This window comes from Gavialis gangeticus, unplaced genomic scaffold (assembly GCF_001723915.1).
Source record: "Gavialis gangeticus isolate Ggan-Ray unplaced genomic scaffold, GavGan_comp1, whole genome shotgun sequence".
Classification (NCBI taxonomy): Eukaryota; Metazoa; Chordata; order Crocodylia; family Gavialidae; genus Gavialis; species Gavialis gangeticus.
Window position 1 is genome coordinate 43,578,602 of NW_017728995.1, and position 24,828 is coordinate 43,603,429.

Below are 24,828 nucleotides of genomic sequence, written 5' to 3' on the forward strand. Positions count from 1 at the left end.
GATCTGCTCAGGTCCCTTCCAGCCCTAGAAACTATGAAACTATGACAAGCTCACTAATCTAGTGAGGATGGCTTTAAAACTAGGTTCACTGAGACCAACGCCCTGAGATAAGCAGGGAAGTGGGAGACCTGGAGGAGGGGCAAGCAGGAGGGGGCAAGCAGGGAGGTGTTCTCATACTTCCTGAGAAGTCAGGGCAATCGACTAGTTACTTCGGTGCCTGTACATGAATGCAAGGAGCCTGATAACCAAGCAGGAAGAATTGGAAGTCCTTGCAGTTACAGCACTATGATGTGAGTGGAATAGCAGAGACTGTGGGAGCTAGTATGACTGAAGCACTGTCAAGGATGGGTACAAACTATTTAGGAAGGACAGGCAGGGGAGAAGAGGAAGAAGAGTTGCACTTTATGCAGAAGAGCCATATGATTTCTCAGCACTCCAGTATGAAACTGAAGACAGGCCTGCTGAAAGTCTCTGGGTTAAAATTAGAAGGGAGAGCAACAACGGTGATGTTGTAGCAGGTGTCTGCTATAGACCACCAGACCAGGAGGAAGTGGTAGATGAGGCTTTCTTCAAACAGCTAGCACAAGTTCCATGATTACAGGCCCTGGCTCTCAAGGGGGACTTCAACCACCCTGACATCCACTGGGAGGGCAATACAGCAGTGCACAGGCAATCCAGGAAGTTTTTGGAGAGTGTTGAGGACAACTTCCTGGTGAGAGTGCTGAAGCAGTCAAATTGGGGCCACGCTCTTTTTGACCCACTGCTCCAAAAAGAGAAGAATTGGTGGGGAATATAGTAGTGCATGGCAACTTGAGCAGCAGTGACCATGACATGATTGAGTTCAGGATCCTGAGGAAAGGAAGGATGGAGAGCAGCAGAGTAAGGACCCTGACCTTCAGAAAAGTAGATTTCGACTCACTCAGGGACCTCATGGGCAAGATCTCCTAGGAAGCTAGTCTGAGGGAGAGAAGAATCCAGGACAGCTGGCTATACTTTAAAGAAACCTTACTGAGAGTGCACGAACAAACCACCCCGATGTGCAGGAAGACTAGCAAGAATGGCAGAAAACTAGCTTGGCTTAGTAGGGAAATCTTCAGTAAACTAAGTCACAAAAAGGAAGCGTATAAGAAGCGGAAATTTGGATAAATAAATAGGGAGGAGTATAAGAGCACTGCCCAGGCATGCAGGGACAAAAGTCAGGAAGGCCAAAGCACAGTTGGAGTTGCAGCTAGCAAGTGGTATAATGGGGAACAAGAAGGGTTTCTACAGGTATGTTGGTAGCAAGAGGAGGATCAGGGAAAGTGTGGGTCCCTTATAGGGGAGGCAACCTTGTGACAGAAGATGTAGAAAAGTCTGAAGTGCTCAGTAGCTTCTTTGCCTCAGTCTTCACAAGCAAGGTCAGCTCACAGACCTCTGAACCTGGAAGCACAGTTTGGGGAGGACGTGAGCAGCCAACAGTGGTGACAGAACAGGTTAAGGACTATTTAGAAACGCTGGATATATACAAGTCCATGGGTCCAGACAGGATGCACCTGAGGGTGCTAAGGGAGCTGGCTGACGTGATTGCAGAGCCACCGGCCATCATCTTTGAAAACTCATGGTTATCAGTTGAGGTCCCAGATAATTGGAAAAGGGCAAACAGTGCCCATATTTAAGAAAGGGAAAAAGGAAGATCCAGAGACCTACAGGCCAGTCAGCCTCACCTTGGTTCCTGGAGCAGTTCCTCAAGGAGTCCATTTCTAAGCATTTGGAGGAGAAGAAGATGATTAGGAACAGTCAGCATGGATTCACCAAGGACAAGTCATGCCTGACAAACCCGACCGCCTTCTATGACAAGATGACTGGCTCTGTGGAAGCTGGGAGACTAGTGGATGTGGTATACCTTGATTTTAGCAAGGCTTTTGATACAGTCTCCCATAACATCCCCACAGGCAAGTTAAGGAAGTATGGGCTGGATAATGGACTGTAAGGTAGATAGAAATCTGTCTGGAGTATCGGGATCAGAGGGCAGTAATCAATGGCTCGATGTCTACTTAGCAGCTGGTATCAATTGGAGAGCCTTCATCAGTGATCTTGAAGATGGTATACAGTGCACCTTCAGCAAGTTTGCAGATGACACCAAGCTGGGGGGAGTAGTAGATACACTGGAGGGTAGGGCTAGGATTCAAAGTGACCTAGACAAATTGGAGGATTGGGCCAAAAGAAATCTCATGCGGTTCAACAAGGACAAGTCCAAAGATCTGCACTTAGGCCGGAACAATCCCATGCACCAGTACAGGCTGGGACTGACTGGCTGGGTAGCAGCTCTGTAGAAAAGGACCTGGGGGGTTACACTGGAAGATAAAGGTAAAGATGAGCCAACTGTGTACCCTTGTTCCAAAGAAGGCTAACAGCATACTGGGCTGCACTGGTAGACCTGCCAGCAGGTCAAGAAAAGTGATTATTCTCCTCTACTCAGCACTGGTGAAGCCACATCTGGATTACTGTGTTCAGTTTTGGGCCCCACACCACAGAAAGATGTGGACAAACTGGAGAGAGTCCAGTAGAGGGCAACAAAAATGGTAAGGGGACTGGAAGGCATGACTTATGAGGAAAGAGAGGGAACTGGGCTTATTTACTCTGGAGAAGAGGAAATAGAGAGGATTTAATAGTAGCGTTCAACTACGTGAAAGAGGTGGGGGGAGGGGATTCAAAAGCAGATGGCGCTAGACTGCTTTTAGTGGCGACAGATGACAGAACAAGGAGCAATGTCTCAAGTTGCAGCAAGGGAAGTTTAGGTTAGATATTATGAAGGATTTTCTTACTAGCAGGGCAGTAAAACACTGGAAAAGGTCACCTAGGGAGGTGGTAGAATCTCCATCCTTGGAGGTTTTTGAGACCAGGCTAAACAAAGCTTTGGCTGGGACAGTCTAGTTGGAGATGGTCCCGCCTTGAGTAGGGAGTTAGACTAGATGACCTCCTGAGGTCCCTTCAGACCCTAATTTGCTGTGATTTTTATGAGAATTTTTGTGAATTCAGCAGTACCCCATTTAAAAAACTCAAGTTGTTTATTACAGCGTTTACCTCCATGCGATGTAGGCAGGCAGTGGGACCAGGAGAACAGCTAGACAGGGAGAGCCTTATCCTGCTTTTATCTGCTTATCTCCTTATACATTCCTTGGCACTGTCCAAAGGATCTCATGGTACACCAGGGTGCCCTAGAACCCTGGCTGAAAAGGAAAGGATGAAAGAACTAGAATTATTTAGTCTGGAAAAAAGATGTGGGGGGATTTGATAACAGCCTTCAAATAACTGAAGGGGGAAGATGGAGGTTATGCAGAAGATGGAGATGGCCTTTTTTGTGGCCACAGGGGCCAGATAGCCCTAGGAGCAGAACTGCAGCCCAGGAAATTTTAGGATAATTCTGCCTTTAGCATGAGGACTGGAATAACTGATTTATCATGCCCACTTACTACAATTTAATTTAATAATTTAAAGTTGTGAATTAAACAGCTTCTTCATGCAGACTGCACACAAAAAAGTCTAGCTATAATGAACAGTGTGGATCTATGAATAAATTCTATTGAATGGAAAGGATAGGGATAGAGCAGAGGATCAAGAATAATTTTTCATGTATCCATTCCGTCCTCTAGAAAGGGATCCTTAAATTAAACAGTTTTCCCCAACAAGTATTTGTTAAATGTTCAGGATTTAGCTTTCACTTTTGTGCATTTACCCTATTCTACAATCGGTTATGTGGAGTCACATGTCAGCAGAAATACCCCCAATCTTTTAAACTGGTTTGTTCTTTAGGAGTTCCACTCGCAAACATTCAGTGTCTAACAACCCATAAAAAAACAAGTGCCTTGATTTAGAAGTATATCAAAAACAACTCCAGAAAAAAGAATTTCTAGCTTTTCTGCTATGAGACTAGATTGCTGTCAGGAAAACTAAATTCCACTTTTAAGTTGGGCCACTGAGTTGCTAACTAACCATAGCCACATCACTTCATTTCTTACACCTAATATCTTCCTCTGGATACACCTACCCACTTTCTCCTTTGTAATGTGTTATGGTTTTAAGATGAAAAGTACTAAAAAGAATCATCAAGTTATTTTCTGTTTTGTCATCAAAACAACCTGAAGCTACATCAAGGTCTCTACGCACTAATTTAATTGGTCAATAGCAAGTTCACAACCAGCCATTTCAATGCTAATCTCAACCATTATCTTATCCTTATATTTAACTGAGAAGCTAACAAAGTTTCTGGCTTATTTTCTTAGTTAATAGCTTACTGAAACCATTACCCTGTGGCAATCATAGCCGTCTCTTTCTGCCTTCATTCTTGCATGGTATGGATATCTATCATAAAACTAATTCTATGGTGTTGGGTTTTTTTTTTTTTTTACTTTAAATTTGGAATACTCAAAAAGATCTTTCAACTGTTATAACAACAGCTACAAGACTGAGAAAAAGTCCCATTGTAAGCTATAGCCGAATATAAAAGTTAATAAAAAATAGTTAATTAGTCCTTCCTTTAAGATCCTACCACCCACTGAACCAAGATTTTTGTTGTAGAGTGAATCCAAACTGGGTTGCCCTGATAGTGGGCACAATCATTATTGTTCTAGGTACACCAGGAAAATTTTGGGAAAGGTCCTAGCCATGGTTAGATCTTCCCAGCTAACACAACGCTGGAGATGGCAGCCACTGCCTACTGCTATGACTTTTAGCTTTCTCAATCAGAGAAAGCCTCAGGTAGTACTGTATGACACTATGCTCCAGATACCCGACTGTTTATAGTACAAGCCCTACCACAACTTATATTCATTCAGTTAAGAAAGTCTATGTTAACACCATCACAAAATCTTTCTGCTAAGTTTCCATAGCATATGACAACCATGTCAATTCCAAAACAACAAGTTATTGATGTTGTACTCTATAAAGCATTAGATATTACCAATACAACATAACTAGTTCTTTTGAAAGCAAATGAAAGTTAATTTAGCAATTCATAAATATTCTTACTGTACTACTAGTTGTTGGCACACAGATCCATTATCGGTTATCAGTTCATTCAGTCTGAATTCAAGGTGAACTTTTCCCTGGCAGGGAGAAAAGAAAACAAACATATACATAAGCATTTCTGAAATCCATTTTTTCAAAAGGAACAACTGGCATAACAACATTTTGCAGATGTTTTCAATGATCTACCATCCACTTAAAAGATAAAGAATTAACTCAAAGCAAATATATTAGCATAAAATGGACAAGAGTTCAATACTGCCCCTACTGATCAAATAAATTAGTGAAAAGTCTTTCTAGAAAGAACTGGTAATGAAGGACTTCATCCTGCACTAAGCAAACTAGCAAAAAAATAACGTAAGTAAATCATGACATACAATGCACGACGAAACACTAGACTACTAAGAATACAGGACTACAGAATCTATACTGCTGTATCCACATTCTACAGATACCAAGATGAGTGTGGGCAAAACATGGCTTGTGGGCCATATCCAGCCCACCAATTAATCCTATCTGGCCCACTGGCCCCCACCAGGAGCCTGAGAAGGGACTGCACCCTGTGCAATTCAGCTCTGCTGCAGCTAGGGCTGGGCTGGGCAGCATGCAGATTTGCTGCAACACTATTAGCATGAGAATGGGCTGGCCATGGGGAGGGGCTTGGCTTGGGGCAGCCACTGACTTTCCTAGTGCAACACAGTGACAGTGGCTCGTTGCAATGGGCAGATGGAACAGTTACTTGGAGCGCTGCATGGCGCCCTACCCTGTGCAGGCCTGCACACTGCCAACAGGGAGCCGGAGGGGCACACAGGAGTCTGGATTCTGTGCAGCCCAGGCCCAGCTGTTGCAGAACAGAATGTTGTGGGGCAGAACCCTCCCTCCTCAGGCTCCAGGCAGTAGCTGGCGGGTCAAACAGGATCAACTGGCATCTTCCTGACCCCCTCCCCTCCACAGCTTACCAAAACTCATTAAAAGGCCATCCAGCCCAAATAATTGGCCACACCTGTACTAAGAGGAGGAGAGGTCAATAAACATCTGCACGTGAAAGCTGAGAAAAACTACACCGCTCTTGCAGCAGAGTAGGTGCAAGACAAGTGCAATGCATGTGATCCAAGATGCAAGAAAAAAGCAGTGAGACAAAGTTTATAAAAAAAAAAGTGAGAGTGAACAGTGAATTTTACTTTATTTCCATGATGTATCTCTTATGCAAAGCAGAAGTGAACTTTTTGCTAAATACTTATACACGGTGTAACACAATGAAAACACTGAAGCCATTTCACTTCAACTAGAGTTTGAAAAAGGGATGCGTGGGAGTTTTGTTATTTGCTAATATGCTTTGTACAGGAGGAGTTTCCCACATAAGCAAGCGTTGTCTTAAAACAGCATCTCATTCATACACAGACAAAACCACAACTGGTTAAAATAATAGTTCACTGAGAACAAACACTTAACCATTTTTCCACCTCTTCTGCAAAAAGATGCCAACAACTATAACCAACTGAAAGAGCACTGCAACATTAAATGTTAAAACAGAAAATTATATAAACATACTTCTCTGGGTTCGTTTCCTACTCCCATCTTAATCACAGCACTAATTTGACTCTTTTAAACCACATAGTTAAATTAGTTATTTGTCTGAACTACTGTGGACCTCTCTACATGTTATATTTATGCTGTAATTTAACATATGCACCCATTTTAAGGCACCTTAAATAGCAAACCAGTCATAAAATAGTTCCATATATAACGCAGAGCAATTTTATGGCAGATTTAAATTGAATGCGTAACCGGGCCAACAATCAGCTGACTGTCGGCTCTGGGTGGGGTCTTGAACAGCTTTTCAGGTGGTCCGCTGATCATCAGCTTGGGCTGGAGAATGCATCAGAGCCTAGAACCAGCCCTAGACCTGTGGGCACTCAGCTTTCAACTTGCCTGTGCAGGTAGAGCCTGGGATCATAATCCTGGGCTCCCTCCCAGCACTGCAAACTAGGGCACAATAAGGATCTGTGCCCTGAACCCAAAACTGTATCTCCTATTATGCATGCACTGCATGGCAGGAGGTGTGATACTTGGGATCAAGGATCAGATCCCACAGTGGAGTGACAGACATTTTAGTACTTCATAAGACTGAGTTGAGGGGTAAACTGAGAAGATATAATCCAAGCCTTTTTTGCCCAGGTAAAGGGAAATATGGGATCCCCAAACTATGGCTCAACTACTAAGACAGCAATCAGTGAAAATTTCTCTAGGGCATGGAGCTATATTGACAGCAGTTAGGCCCCGTCACAGATCTTAGATAGTTCCCAAGGGCTACATCAGGGTTGTCCAACTTGAGTGGGCAGAGGCTGCATACATCCCAGGTCACATGGCATGTAGGCTGCACACTGCACTACACTGCCTAGCCTCCCCTGCCATGCCACACAGCATCCCTGTGTCCCCTCAAGTCTCCTAGCCACAGGCTCTCAGCCCCATGGATTGCTCCCCTGAGGGACAGGGGCAGGAAGCAGACCCTGGAGAAGGAAGGGAAATGCTGAAGATTCCAGTAGCAAAGCAGGAGAGCAATAGGGGGACTGGTGCCCAGACCAGGAGCCCAGGAGTCACTGGTTGTTCTTAAGCTGCCAGTTTGACAGCCTTGGCCTAGGACTAGGTGAATGGTTAAGTGAAAATACGTTTCTGGCAAACTGAGTACAATGAACTCATGAGTTCAATGAGTCATGAGCTTGGAGACATTTGGTGTTTTAGGCAAGCATTGCCATTCTAAATTGGAGCACATCTGTCTTTGAGATTCAACAGGCCAAGGGCAGAACAAAGCCCAGTTTCTTCCTCAGGATAAGGAAGTGCCAGGTATAGAAGCCTCTTACTTTTGAGGCACCTTCTCTAGGACTCCTTGATGAAGCAAAGTAAATATAAATATGCCTTTGGGAAGAAAGCTCCCTGAACTGGGACAGGACAGAGGGTGGAAGGATGCGGGTAGGTATAAAACAGTAGAATAGGATGTGGTAACTATAAGCAATGGTTTTAACTTCTGACAGATATCAAGGCAAACCACATCCAATGAAACTGGGTGAGGCTGCTTCTGAAGGTGATGTTTTCTAGACTAAGACAGTTCACAATTGTGTCATGGAATCTGTTAATGCAAAAAGGAGTGTACACAGCCAATTCAAAAGTATATTAGCACTCCTTTTTATTTCTAGGGTGCTTCTCGGTGTACGTAACAGGGTGGCCTGTCCCCTTAATGAAAGGCAGCTAGTTAGACTGAAGGGCTACAGCTGTGAGAAGGTTAATGAGGGCATGACTCATAGGAAACAAAAACCCCAGCAAGCAGAACCAGCTGGGGAGGTGGAGGGGAAATACTAGAGGCAGAAGACTGCTACGCAATGAGCAGAACAAGCCTGGGAAAGGAGGGTTGAGGCCTCAGTAGACCCATCCCAGGGTCCAACACAGTAAGGTTTTTATTTGCTTACTTTGTGTGATGAAAGTCTGTACAAAACTGGGGCAGGCTGGGAGGTACTCCAGACAGCAAAGGCTAACAGGTTTAAAGATTGCATACTACTGAGGCTAGCTGACAGATGCTCAGGGAAGGGGCAAAAGCCTGGCTGAAAAGGCCCAGAGGCAGCAGCCTGCTATAGTGAGGTATTTAGTTTGAGATACCAGCCAGAGCCAATACTGTGCTACTGATGGTATATCATGTACTACACACAAAAGAGGGGTGCAATTTTCTAGGAGTAAAAGACAGAAAATGCACTATTCTTTCACCTTTACAAGTGTTTAGTTTTCAGTGGTCACAACAAGGAAAAAAAGTTGTAATTCTGAAGATTGTAAAGCAGGTTAGTCTGAGATCAATATGAAAAGGTCAGATGCTCAAAAAAAACTCCACCATTCTTCCAATATAGGTGTTAAGTGAGAAATGAATAAAGAGAATTACATCCAAATGCCCTCATTTGGAGAGACAAGGTGCATAGGCCAAGAGACAAATAATCAACAACAAAGAAGAAAAATCTATTCTGGCCAAGCACAAGGTACTGGCACACCTGCAGAGGGATCCACAGTGACATACACTGTATGAGAATAATTTTTGTCTGCCCAACAGCTAGAAAGAATCCACTGTGTGGGTAACAAAACTGTGCCCTGCACACCCCATTCTATAGAAGTAGCAAAAAAGAAACAGCCCTGATTGTGAAGTTGTCTACAGAGCAACATATAGCTAAAATCCAATTACAGGTTTAGTTAATCTGTACCGCTCTGTGCTTCACTTACTTTGGGGAGTCATAATACTGTCCTCAATGCACCATAAGAACCCCCAAACTGTCTTTATTGAGCAGGAAGACAAGGGATAAGACTGAGTACCAACATAAAATCTTGTTGGGTTCAATGTGGTACCATTAGTATTTAAATGTCACCTCTACTATTCCACATTCCTGTTAAAGTGTGGGTTTTCTAGAGCTTCTCAATTAAACTGTTTCAAGAATTTAAATCAGCAAAGTATTTCCCCCAACAACCTATTCTTGAGAGTAGATGAATTGTTCTGGTTGTACCCAAAATAAAAAGGAAAGAAAGGAAATAGTTCAATCTGAGGCATGCAGCTAGTAAACAAAAAGAGCTCAGTCCAAACCGTTAGGATACTGTCTTAAGCAACTAACTACAGGCATCACTTACTAATGCTGCCTAGACAAGATAACCAGTGGATGCCAACAACCTATGGGGGAGACTACCAGGCAGTATGATAAACAGCAGTCACAGCAAACATTAATTATCTTTAATATTTTATGCATTAGATGAATAGCAAAATCAGATGCACACTGTACTTCCCCAGGCACAGTGGGGGTGAACCATCCTAGCCACTTACAACAAGTGAGGCAGCACTCTTGTCTCTCTTCCCAGATGGCAGACCAACAGGTGTCTGTTCCCTATGATAATTTCATCTTTCCTTCTTCTTCCCCCTCCCTGGAGATCCTTTTGTTAAACCTCTTCTAGCAGCTGTCTTCCAAGTGTGTCATGGGAGTCATTCGGTTACTGCTCCATCTCCCAGAGGAAGACCCCAACAGTTTTTACAAAGACCATTATATTGTAAGCTATAAAACATTTAAAACTGCTCTGCAGAATTGCTCATCTTTTCCTGGACTTTTCCAAGTCTAGTTGCACAACATATATCCCCCTCTCTTCAGGCTATTTTACATCTTACCTACAACCAACCATATACCTAACTGTTAATTGCTGAGTATCCTCAAAGTTATACTTTTCAACCAACTACCACCTCTCCCTTCTACTATTCATGTACAAAGCAAGCACATGTGCTGTCCCAATTCAAGTCACAGCTCATCAACATGACAAGTATTAGCTATGCACTATCATGGCTAAAATCCTCATGGTAACAGACCTACTGATCTCTCCACTTTTGATAGTACACACATTTCTCCAAGTATCATGGAAAAAAAAAGAGTCAATGTTTAAGTTCAAGAAATAACTGTATTTTTGTCCAAGTTCTATTTTGATATTACTACTAGTGAGCCAATAGCAGGTTTTGTTTGACATAGTAATATACTCAAAAAAGGAACAGCTCAAAAATGTTGTAGTGAACAAATGTTCAAGTTCACATTTGTCTTACCAGAAAGTTGATCAAAACCTCTAACAAGAAACCTCATGTAAAGGTCCATGAAGAGTAGATAATTGTAAAGAATTTGGGAGAGGTACTCAGAAAAAAGCAATAGCTGAAACTATAGCTTTGATATTTTGGCCCCTGAAGTGAAAGTAAACCTGTATACAAGTTCAGCTAAAATTTCTTAAGCGTTAATGTTTTGATGTGAAACAAAGATGTTTTGCTATAAAATCCCCTTGGGCAATGGTTGTGTTTCCTTCCTATTGCCACTAAGCAAATGAGTAGAACAGCAGTTTCTTTAAAAAAAAAAAAAAAAAAAAAAAAAAAAAAAAAAAATTTTGAAGGTATTTTAGAATCCTTGCTAGGTCTTTTGCAAACTGTTACTACATGCAGTGGAAAACAGGTACATTACAAAAATATTTGTTAAACCTTATGTAAGTACACAAACTCTTGTCATGTAAAAAAATGAAAACAAACAGAAAACAAAACAGATTTTGAATATAAAAACAGGATATTAAGAATCATGTCTGCAGCTTTAAAAGGCAGAGTTGAATGACAACTGAAGAGAGATACCATTAGTGTTACCTTAAAGCCAAGAAGCATAAGGTTTTACATAGTACAAAATTCAGACAAGGGTTTTTTTTTATTTTTTACTTAACAGAGGCACATGGCTTGAAAAATGGCATTTACTAAGAATAAGCAAGGTGAACAAACTGTAATTACTGCTTAGTGCACGGGTGTCAAACTCATCTGGTACGGCACGCACTGCCAGCCAGGGGTGCACCACATTCTGCACCTGCCCTGGCTGGGCTGCACTGCACACAGCACTCATTCAGAATTCACACTATAGTTCCCCCTAGTTGGTCCAGGACTCTACTGCACAGGGTAGACGGACTGGCTTGGGAGGTAGGCATACGATATGGTGAGCAACACAGATCCCAGAATGGCTGGCACCAGTGCTGTGTGCAGCACACATCCTGGGCACTGCCTGGGAGGCCTGGCTGGCAGGTGTCAGTCAACTCAGATCAGGGGCTGGACAACAGGGCTCTCCTGGCCATATGTCTGACACCCCTGGCTTAGTGTAAAGCTCAGTATTGCATTAAGTACCAACATGAAGCTGAAGCTAACAAGATTCTACTCCCATCTCCTTGAGAACAGTTTTTGGTTTCTTATATAAATGCACTGAGAAAAATATTACAACTCTCAAAAGGAGCTTCAGTGCAGAACAGTGCAGATTTTTAAACCAACCTGTAACTGGATTTTAACTATTGCTCTATTGTTTCTAGACAAAAACCCTACCAACATACTTTCACAACCAATTAAAAGCTACTTGGCTTCTCACATACAACTTTTAATCTTTTTTATATTTAGAGACCTCAAAGTGGTGTACAAAATCAACCTAGTCATCCCCATTTTACAGAGGGATAAGCAAAAGGAAGACAGTCACAAGAGATTAGAAGAAAAGCTAAGAATAGAAACCAGTCCAATGTTCAAGTTATTGAACCAGATTTACAAAAACCGTTTTAAGTAAAGTTGTTGCCATAATAATGGCAATCACTAGTCAAATTTCCACTTAAGAGGCTTTAATGAAGCACAGAGAAATCTGATGAATTAGTCATTGGGGAAACACATCACTATTATCTTATTCAAAGGCTGGCAACCTATACCTGGCTATGGACGCTCTCCCAGAGCCACCAGGGCAGTGTGGGGCAGGAGTGCTTGCTGTGGACAGGTCCTAGCACCTACCTACCTCCTTGTCTCCAACTTAAGCTGGTCATTTCAGCTTACAGCTGGAAAAAGTTACTACCATTGGTCTTGGTCACTGCACTGAACCTCACTAGAGTTCTAAGAATTTGTGCACAAATCCTTGGTCATTTTCACACATGCATATAGATACACTAAGACTGCACATGGAATTTGCTTCAAGTCAGCTTGAAGACACTGATCTATGACCTCCATAGCATTTGTCAAGTCTGCAGCTGCTCAAAGTATAAATAAGCTTCAGCTTTTCTTGATCATCTACGTCCTGTTGAGCCAATTCTTCCATTTTACTGTATACCTTCTATGTGGCAATACGTACAAGTATAAAAACTAAAATCTTTGCTTGACTTTTACTCCATTAGAAATATTTTTTTTAATCAAAGGAGAACTCTGATTTTTTCCAGTAAGAAATTTATCTGTATAAAATCGCGGAAGTCTCAAGCAGTGGGCCAGAGTACATACAATTTGCAAACAGAATTTGTAATATCTTCTCTTCATTAACATGGCAAGCAAAACACATCTTGGGTAGCTGAAAACAGTTAACTACTAATTTGGCAGTTATGCATAGTTGGTCTTCATTACCAATTAACTTGGAAGTTAAACAGATTTTACTGTACTTGCAACATTTCACAATATACAAAATATCAAAGTTAAAATGTAAAAAAATTCTTCAATACATTAAATTAAAATTACAATTATTAACTGTGGTGAAAAAAAATCACCTCTGTGCACACACAAATGTTAGGCCCCACCCTGTACATTAGAACACACTTGTAGCAGTGGCACACAAAAATCAAAGTAACTCCTGCCAGTTTAATTTTCATTGTGAAATTAACTTCTCCTTTGCACCCAAGATGTTTAGATACACTGTTTTCACTCTTTTCTACCCCATCACATGCACTAAAATTACTGTTTGGGAAAGCATTTTCTTTTGTTTAGAATACACATTAAGAATCCCAACATCTTTTCTTTAATGACCACTGGCCAATTTTTTTTTTTTTTTAAAAAAAAAAAATAAAAACCCCAAAATTTTTTTTTTTAAGGCCCCCGGGCAATTTTTTTTTTTTTTTAAAAAAAAAAAATAAAAACCCCAAAATTTTTTTTTTTAAGGCCCCCGGGCAATTTTTTTTTTTTTTTAAAAAAAAAAAATAAAAACCCCAAAATTTTTTTTTTTAACGACCACTGGCCAATTTTTTTTTTTTTTTTTTTTAAGACATGCTGACATTTTAGCACAATCAAAACATCACAACTGTGGTCTGTTGTTCTTTGAGGTGAGGGTGAAGAAGCAAAAACAGTTCTGAGAAACTAGGTCTTTGTGTCAACTATGCCTAGGTAGTTAAAAACATGTACACAACTGTATGCTTACAGAACTTTTTATAAGCATGTATTGTAAGTTGTTCAGCAGTTTCATTTCTGAACTAACTGATGCTTGATGTCCCCTGATAAATGCAAATTCTGTACAACTGCATTCACTAAGAAAAGATTCCAGTTTTTTGTCATTAAAATTACAAACATATGCTGGCTGCCTTACTCAGCAGGCCTGGATAACTCAATTGGTAGAACATCAGACTTTAAATGAGGATCCAGGGTTCAAGTCCCTGTTCAGGCAAGTGTGGGGCCTTGTTCCATGCACTGACCTTTGAAGGTGCAAGACTGGACTGGGGAAGGTTCTGACCCAGGTGTCTGCTAGACAACAGCTGGTCTTCAGGCTTGCTGCCTGGTTTAGGGGTTTGCATGCTGAGCTCCTGGTCATAAGTTCAAGGCTGTATGAGATACCTAGTAAGTTATGCAATATATTCATAGGTGCTACAGCATGTTATATAATCCTAAATGCTTATTTCAGACTTGCTGTTCACTTCTGAACTAGTTGCATAGATTCCACCCACAAGTTCCCTCCAAATCTCCCATTACGTAACCAGTCAAATACATGTCAATAACTTTGTCTTCTCGGCACAGCTCAATCTCCTCCAGCTCAGATACTTCTTTTTTCCCCTACCCTTTACTTGCTTCCCAGACTTGAATAATTTGTCATTCATAGTAGCCAAGATTCAACACCTATCCTACTACAGGAATATGCCTTCAATTGCCAACACTTCCAAATTACCATGAATTTTTGCCTAACCAGCATCCATAACAAAGTTAGTTTCTCCAACAAACCCATGCCACCTGTTCTGAGGGCTCAGCAATATAATTTTAACTCTAACAACAGAACTATAGCAAGAGTGCTGCAGCAGATATTCTAGGCAATAAGATATGCAGAACAGGGATACAGCTTCATCAGTACTTGAGAGGATTCTCAGAGATACAGTTAAAAAAGCAACCCTGAAATAACACAGGTATGAAAGCTGACTTAGTGTATGCACATTCAAACTCCCCTTTCTAAAAAGTGACCCAAGCACCATAGTCTAGTACACTTGATTTGGGAGGATAACATTTTAGTTGCCCGACTGTCAGGCCACAGCCTCAAACTTGAGGCCTCAGTCTGGCCAACATGGTTGCTCACCTTGACCTGCTGCTCTATGGCTGATCGCCAGGGATCTGAGTTTTACACAGAAAAATCGAAGATTTTCCCTTTAAAGGAAAAAACTCCAGAAAGCCACGGCTTTCCTCTTGCAGGCTGGCAGAGTTCCAGTCTGCAGGGGGCTGCGGAAAGCAGGAGGAGGGCAATCAGAGGCAGGGAGCCACATGTATGTGCACACACACATGCACATGGCCAGCAATACAGCCAGACAGTGTGGTGAACAGGTCCTGCAGGTAAGTTGGCGGTTGGGGGGAGGCAGAAAACGGAGCACAGGCAATGCATGGAGAGGGCATAGCGAGGCACATGCCCACACACTGGTGGGCTCAGGCCTGGGGGCAGCAAGGTCAGGAGTGAGAGGCACCAGCAGGGCTGGGGGCAAGGTGTAAGTGATGTGTGGAGAGGGCATGGGGGGTAGGGTTGGGAGGCTGTGGATTGGGAGTAAGGGGTAACGGCACAGAGGGACAGGGCATTGGCTTATTAGGGTTGCCTGTCACCACAAAGACGTGGGGGGCTAGATGTGCTGGGCCTGTGTCCTAGTGAGTGAAAGAGGCAGGAGGAGCTCTGATTTTCCATGATAAAAACACCAAAAAAACCCAAAAAACAAACAAACACCAAAATGTGTGTTTAAAAGTTCTTTTATTATAATGGTAGAAGTGCTGGTAGGCTTCCAAATTGCTTTAAAATTGTAGATATAGTGCATTTAATTTAAAAAAAAAAAAATCACATAAAAATACGGATTTTTTAATAGAGAAAAATCAGAACCCCCATTGATCAACCAGACTGACGAAGGCAGCAGCAGGGTCTATTCCTCTATCCGCCCCATCACTGGAGCAGCCAGCCAGGGTCAGCTGACCCTCCACTTCCTTTTCTGGCTCAGGGGCTTGTATGGGGGCAAGTATCCAGGTTAACAAGACCCTGCTTGACCCACAACCACTCTTTCCCCTATACCCCACTCCCTGATCTCCAGGCTTCCTGACCTGGCTTTGTGGGAAGCCTCGTTCTCCATCTACTACTCAAATGCCCTTGACTTGGCTTGATCCTAGACTGTGCTCTCTGAGCTTCCTGACATGGTCTGTCCCCAGATGTAGCTCACATCCCAATCCTTATGGCAGAGTCAATTAATTTACTGCACCCAAACACCAGCACACATGTAGATGGTGATATTTTACTGAGGAACTAATTAGTCTACTTCACAGTAAAGCACATGTATAAATACACCCACAAAGTACAATTAAATGCAAGCTACTGTTCCTTACATCTCTCAGTGAATGAGAGCCAAACAATGTCCAAACAATGTTTTTGAAACTCATTCTAAAGAACCTTCCTGGAGATATATGACTAAGACTATTATGGTATTGGGGAAAGAATGAAACAATTAAGCCAATAGTTATAAGAGGATATAATATTAATTCAGATATTGCTTTGTATAATCACACTTTCAGAACAAGTTTGGGCCCACAGCTGTAATGTAAACTCACTTTGTGTGTGGAATTACAACACACAAACGAATAATTCTAGTCTATATGTTCAAATATGGTAACAATCTCAACCGCTGACTCTCCATTTACAGAAAGTTATTCCTCCTGACCAAACTAGTGAAGGTTTGTGGGGTTAGATGAACACACACATCTAACATGTGTATCTTTAAGTTTGGGAAAGCTGTACTAAAAAACTACAAAAGTTATTGTGACCACAGCAACAATATTTTAAGAGCGATTTTTAAGAAGCTTGTTTAAATTTCACTCTCCTTTCTCCCATCTGAAAGGAAGGTTGGGTCAACTTCCCTACTTAATTTCCACCATATTTCTGGAAGTTCCTTGAGACAACCCTGTCAGGAAAATTTAAACTCACTTCAGTCTCAAATATATTTCTGAAAAACAATTTTTTTTTCACAATCTGTCAAGTGTTTAGAAACCACCAGGAAGAGAACACCAGTCACTCGTTCCTGCAGTCATTCAAACAAACTCCAATTTGTTTATCTTGTGTTTATTCTTTCAATTTCTATTTCCTGAAAAACTCATGAGAAACATACCTCATTTAAATATAACTATCCACAGTGAAGTTTCAAGTCACAGGTGCTCTCTTTTCCCTGCCCATTTTGTATCACACCCAATATGTACACCTGATGTGTACATTTTTTTATTTACTTCATTCTAGTTTTAATAGTTACCTGGACTTCTGAATTCGAATCAACAGGTTGAAGCAAATACCATTTCTCCTTGCCGGTATATCTGCACAAGTCTTCTTTTTTGATTGCCACCTTCCCTACAGAAAAAAGCATAAATGGCATAATGGCGACTTTCCCATGGAACCAACAATTCTGCTTTTAAGGGCCTTCAATTGAAAAGCTAGTCAGTTTTAAAAAAGAGTTTAGTTTAAGACTATAAGACCACAAAAATGTTGTTTAAAACATTCTTCTTTCTGGTGATGCATGAAAGATCATACACAAACAGGAGACAAACTACATAGAGAACACACTGAAAAAGGCTGTACAGAAACAATATTTAATTACATTATCTGGGATGTTACAAGAACAATACTAAATAAAATAGAAACTGTACTTCTAACTTAAAGTTAAAATTAGAAGTGCACCAATACATCAGTCCATATCGTATCAGCACCAAAAAGAAAATTGACATTATCAGCAATCGGCATTTTTTGGCTGACGTGGCTGATAATGTCACCGATAAATGCTGTGCACATGTGCGCAGCCACAGCATGCATGTAGCCAACCCAGCAGCTTGGAAAGCAGTGCCTGGCTGGTAAATCTGTTGGGGCAAGAAGGCTGTGGAGGACAGGGAAGGGGTGCATGTATATGGGGGGGAAGATCAAGGCCCTCACGCTGAGGGAATGAGTGGGGCTGGGATGGCAAGTGGTTCGTCCCCATGACATGGGAAGGGAGGGGGGCAGCTCCTGCTGCAGCACGTGTGCACCCCTAGGGGAGGCATGGGGGGCATGTGCCTCTCAGATCTGTGCATGGGCTGCCCACTATGGGTTGGCACCAGAGACAGCACTGGGCTCTTCCTGGCGGAGGGGGTTGGGCTGGTGCTGTGCTCAGGGTGGGCGGTGGCAGTGCTGCAAGCAGGGCTATGGGGTGGGCTACAGCCACCTCAGAATTTGCCCTACCCCACCTCCCAGTGTCGCTGCCATCACCGCGAGCGCAGTCCTGGCCTCTCCTCTCCCGCTGGTAAGAGCCCTGTGCTCCCCCCAGCCCACAGTAGCAGCCCAGCATTGTCCTGCACATAGATCTGAGGAGCATGTATCCCCCATGCCTCCCCTGGGCAGTGGCAGGAGCCCCCACCTCCGTGCACCCTCCAGACAAGCTGCTCGCAGCATCATCCCACTTCTTGCCCTAGTTGGGTAGTGCCTATCCCTGCCATACCCCTTCCCTTACTGTGGGTGCATTGATTTGCATCCCCCACGCCCCTTCTCCCCAACAGACTTACCAGCTGGATGCTCTCCAAGCTGCATATTGGCAATAGGATCAGTATCGGCCAATATGGCTCATTAATAACTGGCCATAGGTATCGGCCCAAGAAGTCTTTATTGGTGCACCATAAGTTAAAATAAATATTTTAAAGAATAAAGATTCTGAAGATTTCTTAAGTAGGAAATTAAAGCTGGACTACTGTGTGAAAGGCTGTTTATCAAATGACTTGACATGAAGGTTCAATGGATTCCTTCCTCAATTAAAGACACTGAAGTTCAATAATTTGTAAAGAACTACTTACCCAAAAACCCTCATAAGCCTGCTAAAATAAAGCAATTATACAGTGAACAGGAAGCAAGAGGTGGTAAGCTATGTTAGTCTGAAGGCAGGTAGAAGGTAGACTTGCATGTTATAGACCATGAAGTACAAATCTACCTTACAGAACAGTCCATTACCTTCCAATGTTATAAGAATGTTTACCATAAAGCATACCATAACTAGAAGCTACTGTTAGCTTCTAGTTGCCAGGTTTACAGAACAAGAAGAATAGTTTCTAAAAAAAGGTAAAAACCTGTATTTTTAGTAAAACTGCAAAAAAAAACCCCCCAGCAATCCAAATATTCTAATTGGAACATCAATGGGAAAAACAAAATGAAGTGGAAGACATATGAAATATTCCTTTGAAATGCGGAATATGGTGAATAGTTCTATAACTATTAAATCAGCAAAACCACCAGGTTATAATCCAATACAGAAAGGCAACAAAAATCTGTTTTAGATATTTATTCATTTTGCAAATGTTGAGGTAACAGTACTACAGTTTAACTATTTGAAACAAGGTAACAAATTAAGAGTAGTCTATACAAGAGATCCTTATCCTTTGGACACAAGTATTTTATTTAATTACAACAGTCAAATTTATTTTTAGTAATGCTTATATACTAATGCTTACCTATACGGAGATCTTTTTGTAAAACACTTTTATCATAAATATAGAAGGATAAGCACTGGAATATTCTTGGAATCTCAAAGTAAAAGTCTTCACCAAAATAGGGGCTGGAAAGAAAGAGAAAAATTATAAATGATCAAATATTTATTTAAATATTTAAAAGAATATTTAATAATTTAAAGAAATAATTCCAGCTATGATTCAATAATGTACAGTGCCCAGCACAAGACTTGCAATGTCATTTCATGTACACCACAAAGGTGTCCTGGTTTCAAAAATTAATCATTTCATTGCAAATTAGCAACTTGGAGATGTAGAGAGCATCTAACAGATTTTAAACATTACATGCACACAGTAAGATTAGTTTTAGAGATCCCTTATTTCCCAAATCTAAAATGGCTTTACCCCCAAACCAGTTATACTAATCACTAAAACTATGTCTCCCATTCACGCCTCCCATTACGTTCAGAGCATGTGCCCAAATAGCCAGGAGTGCCCCCTTCCCCCTGTACCTTCTGGTTCTGTAGGCCCCGGCAGCCAGTAGTGCATAGAAGCAATGCCTAAAGTTTGCAGTTACTGCCAATGGTGAAAGGTCAGCTCTTTTTGCTGAAGACACCCAGGTCAAGGTGGCAAACAACCCCCAAAACAACAAAAAACCCCCTCCTGATTTTGACAGCAAAAAAAGGGCACAGCATTTCCCTCCCCCCAACCACAAGCTAATTCTGCTGCATTTCTTAGAGTACCTGCAGTTACTGATGCACAGTCCTGTGTTGCCACTGTAAGCAGAGGTGGATGGGAGAATGAGACACTACCCCCCAGTCCATTCTGCCCACACCCCCTAGGCACCTGGGGCTTGTCCCCCACTCATGCACCCATCTTTATGCTACTGCCCCCTGTGGCCACTTGTTAATTGAAATTCCTTCAAAGCCAGCGGGCAGGGATTAGGGCTGTGTGAAATATCAGCAACTGTTTTATTTGGGAGGTGTTTTGGCCCGTTTTGGTGCCCGAAACACTGAATCCAAAATGAAGTGGAAGGTTCCAAAACATCTCTGAAATGAAATGAAACCATCCAAAATCCAGCCTCTGGATCTGTGTGCGGGATGACAGTATGCTGCCGCTGTCGGCAAGTAATACGAGGTTTGCTTTGAGCAGTTTGAGGTGCAGTTTCACAAAAACCTCTTCACCCATCCCCTTGAAATTTCATAGATTCATACATGTGGGGTTGGAAGGGATCCAAGTAGATCTTCAAGTCCGACCCCCTGCCCTGGGCAGGAGAGAATACTGGGCTCATATGACTCCAGCTAGGTAAATGTCAAGCCTCCTCTTAAAGACCCCCAAGGTAGGAGCCAGCACCACTTCCCTTGGAAGCTGGTTCCAGATCCTAGCTGCCCTGACTATGAAACTGTGCCTTCTAATGTCCACCCTGAACCTACTCTCAAACAGCTTGTGGCTGTTATTCCTTGTTACTCTGGGAGGCGCTTGGGGGAACAGGGTCTCTCCCATTCCCTGCTAGTCCCCCCTGGTAAGTTTATAGATGGCCACCAGGTCCCCTCTCAGCCTTCTCTTGTGAAGGCTAAACAGGTTCAGGTCCCGTAGCCTCTCTTCATGGGGTCTACACTGCTGTCCCCGGATCATGTGAGTGGCTCTCCTCTGGACCCTCTTGATGCTGGCTACATCCCTCCTACAGTGCGGAGCCCCAAACTGGACACATTACTCTAACTGCAGCCTGACCAGTACCACAGAGAGGGAGGATCACCGCCTTGGCCCTGCTTGTGATGCATCTGTGGATGCATCACAAGGTGCGGTTAGCCTTACTATGTCCTAACATTGGCGGCCCATGTTCATCCTGGAATCAATAATGACTCCAAGATCTCTTTCTGCCACTGTGCTTTTGAGAAGGGAGTTCCCTAGCCTATAGGTATGCTGCTGGTTGGCAGGCTTCATGCCCTTAGAAGGGGCTATCATCCCTGCTATTTTCATTCGAATCAGGCAAGAAATAATGAAGTTATAGGCATTTTAGTGATTCCCATTATAGCCTATGGCTGAAACACCGAAACAGCATGAAAACTCTGAAACAGATTAAACCGAATGGAAATGGGACAGTGATCCAAAACACTGAAATGAATCACTGTCCCTTCAAAACGCTGAATCCAAAACCAAAATGAAACATAGCTGCTTTGCACAGCCCTAGCAGGGATCATCTCTTATTCTTCCTCAGAATAAGAAAATTACACATCCTATGATCACCATAAAAGCATTTCAAAACTCTGTTCACTTAGGCCAGCTAAAGTAATTTAGCTATCAAATAGCAGTCTGAACAAGTACATTTCAGTTTGGGCTGGTAATTTTTTAAGCCTTCAGGGAGAAGGAGAACCCCATGAAAAAGGAAGAAATTCTTGGAAGAAGGAAGGGCAGGGGTGCCGGGGGTGCCACCAGCACAGCAAGCAGCCTCCAAGCCTGTAGTCCATGCAGTGAGTAGTGGCCCCTGGGAGCCCAAAAGTTGGACAGTCCTGTCAATTTATCTTTTAGCTCTGCAGAACTAAAAGCAATAGATACAACAAAGCTTTTATTGTTTCCCCTCACTCAAGTCAGTGTAATATACAGGACAGTAATTAAAAGGCCCCTCTAGAAACATTTCAAATTAGGACCAAACTTTAAAGTTTGCCCTTCAAAATATCTAGCTTAATTTTGTTGCTAGAGGTGTATTATTTACTTTTGTTAGCATAGTCTCTGTTTGTTCTCTTTTATAATACAAAGGGCAACATAAAATGTATCGTTTGATTTAACTGCATATAGTACATTACACAAATGCAAAATATGAAAGATACTTGTCCTAATGGTCAAAAAAGGTACACATAAACCAGTATAAGTGACAGGAAACCAGTTCACATCTGTAACACCAGAGAAGTGCAGTACACATAAGCCACTTTCAAAATGGCCAAAACCAGTTTAAAATAAGCCTGGGATGGATGTAGTATCAGACTTGACTGAGTTAGGTTAAACTGGTTTATTGAACTCCTGCTCCAGATCCCTTTCAGATTCAAGTTAACTCAGAGTCCCCTAGCATCTCAGGATGCTTTGCACCTCCACTGCAAACCCTCACCCCCTCACAGGGTATGCAGGCTAGCCTTGGCCCAAGCCATCTGCTCCAGCCAAGTGGAAAGGTATGCTCTAGTGCACCCCGGCTTGTGGCTGCATTTCCAGAACCAAAAGTGAATGTCTGTTCGCTTGCTTATTGGTTCTATCTATGCAGCTTAGACTAACCTGTGAAGATTGAATCGATTTAGCCCTGGGCTTTTTGACTGTCTGTACTTAGCCAATGAAACAAGGTATTCTGGTTACATGCAAAAAGCCTTTGATCTATTACCAAACTGGCACTCTTTAAGAACACAGATATTATAGCTTGGACTGATGGAGCTATATAGCAATAATGAATGCAACAGTATTCTCATGCTTTGTCTGGGATTACATTTTTGGAGGATAGAACTATCAGAGAGGACTCAGTGGAACAAGTATATCAAATACTTTCCCCAACTTCTCCAAGCTAAACTGAAGCCAGGTTGCCAGAGAAAAGGAAGGGGTGAGCAGTACTGTAAGTGTACAGCAGCTTGATTGAAAAGCTCTGGTTGTAGAGAAATGTTCACTTATCTGTTGTTAGAATGGCTTCTACAGATTTATACTCCTGAGAATTTAGTATCTAGTACACCTTCCTTTGGATAGCAAGTAAAAAATAAAGTCAAAGTAGCATTACTGTCTATTCAAAATTTTTGCATCTAACTTAATATTTCTTATGTCCGGTATCTGTCTGATTTGCACTCCAAATACAATCTGTACATGCTTGCAAACACAAGAAGCCATCTCAGGCAGGCCACAGAGTCAACCTTTACTCTACACTCTAAACCTCTTTCTGAGGGAAAAACAGTAAGTTTAAAAACTCTTCCATTCCCAAAAGAGATTAGAAAGATTTATGGCTTTGAGTATTTGACTGTTATGCTTTTCCCTCCAAAAGATTTAGATGATTTCTTTAAAATTTACTTTAAAACTTCACTTCAAGATTCACTGAAATAAAGTGTTTCTCTTCGCATTCCAGGTACACAGTTTAACTTATCCAGAACAAATCTAAAGCTTAGACAAAAAATACTGGCAAGTTCAGGAACTGGTTAAGATAGACTTTTTTTTAACTCTTTGGCAAGAAGTTGCAGGTGTAGACATAGAACCACAACCTTTGTGAAAAGGAAGGGAATGAGGACATGGACGGGGCACAGATGAAAGCATTCAGTCAGGATAGCTTGCAACTTGAATACATACCATAAAAATTCACATGGATTCAAATGGAGGTTTCACAAATCTAGTGAATGCTAGCCAGAAATCCTATAAAGGTGTGGAGTCTCTTATCAGCATATGGGCATATACTAACCTAAGCTATTTTAGTTGAGGCAGTAGCAGTTTCAAGAGCTCTAAAAACTGAGCCACTAACATACTAAAAGACAGTGTGTTAGCACAATGCCACTTTTGAAAGCCTAGGATTGGGAAAGTGAGTTCTTGTACTTTACAAGCAGATTTTGCAGGCCTGAGACCAAGCAAGAATTCTATACTGAAGGTAACTAATGAATATAGAAAATAGAAAAAGGAAATTTGAAGAGAAAGGGTACTTTGTTTTTTGATCTATGTGGAATATCCTAATCAAAAAGAAAAGAATATTTTGGTCAAAGGAAGAAAAAGCTGAACAGTAAAAACAAACTTTGAAAATAAAACTGGCTATTCTTTAAAAGCACATGGGACACACTTAAAATCTGTTTTTATTTTACTCTTAAGACGTCCCTGTTATTAGAACAGTTTTGCCCAGCCCACAGCGCTTCATTCCCATTTTTGAAGCCACATGTGCACACAGTAGGAAGTTACTTAGGAACAAGAATGAGAAAATAAATGTAGGCATGTTTAAGGAAGGAGGGAAGGGGACATAAGGGACAGATCATGGTAGATTCATAAGTTAGTTGGCTTAGTCTAAAAATGTTAAGACTTACCTTAAAGATTTCTCTACTACCTGGGTACGAAAAACTTCTTCTTGATCTAAGTTTATGGTACAGAAACAATCTCTCATTTTGTTGGGTCCAGAGTATGGCACTAGATTTTTGGCATCACCTGTTAATAAAAGTAACAAAGTAAATCTTAAACACTGGAAGAAAAAAAACCCTCAGACTTACTGGCTACAAGTACTTTAAATATCTACTCTTAAATGCATAAAAAATTACATATTTACACTTCTATATAAAAGTTTTTCACTCAGTATTCAGAAGATATCGTACAGTCACATAGGTTACTCCCATTCATCCCTGTGCAACACAACATCTGTTTAAAGTAGCCCACAGTAAGAGTTTATTGAAAAAACGTCATATACCCCACACAACTGTAGCCTTAGAAGAGGTAAAGCAGGAGTTAACACACTCTGCTCTTGCAAGTACTTCTAACAATCAAATAGCTGGGATTTTATACTGTGTTTCAGGCAGAAAAAAAAAGGAACTTCAACACACAACACTAAAAAAACCATAGCAGTATTGTAGAGAGGC

At 41.7% G+C, this 24,828-nt stretch overlaps 1 protein-coding gene across 2 annotated transcripts in view; it reads right to left on the reverse strand.

The window, feature by feature from the left end:
- The window catches only part of RASA2 (RAS p21 protein activator 2), a 107,435-nt gene that overhangs the window by 71,307 nt on the left and 11,300 nt on the right, over positions 1–24,828 (reverse strand). Inside the window, exons 2-5 of one of the 2 annotated variants that reach the window (XM_019503587.1) lie at positions 24,286–24,403; positions 19,265–19,368; positions 17,053–17,147; positions 5,008–5,084 (exon numbers count right to left, since the gene is read on the reverse strand). In XM_019503587.1, the coding sequence (XP_019359132.1) occupies positions 5,008–5,084; positions 17,053–17,147; positions 19,265–19,368; positions 24,286–24,403 (394 nt within the window). Of the gene's footprint in view, positions 1–5,007; positions 5,085–17,052; positions 17,148–19,264; positions 19,369–24,285; positions 24,404–24,828 lie in introns of those variants that run through there. The other variant, XM_019503588.1, reaches the window with a different exon arrangement.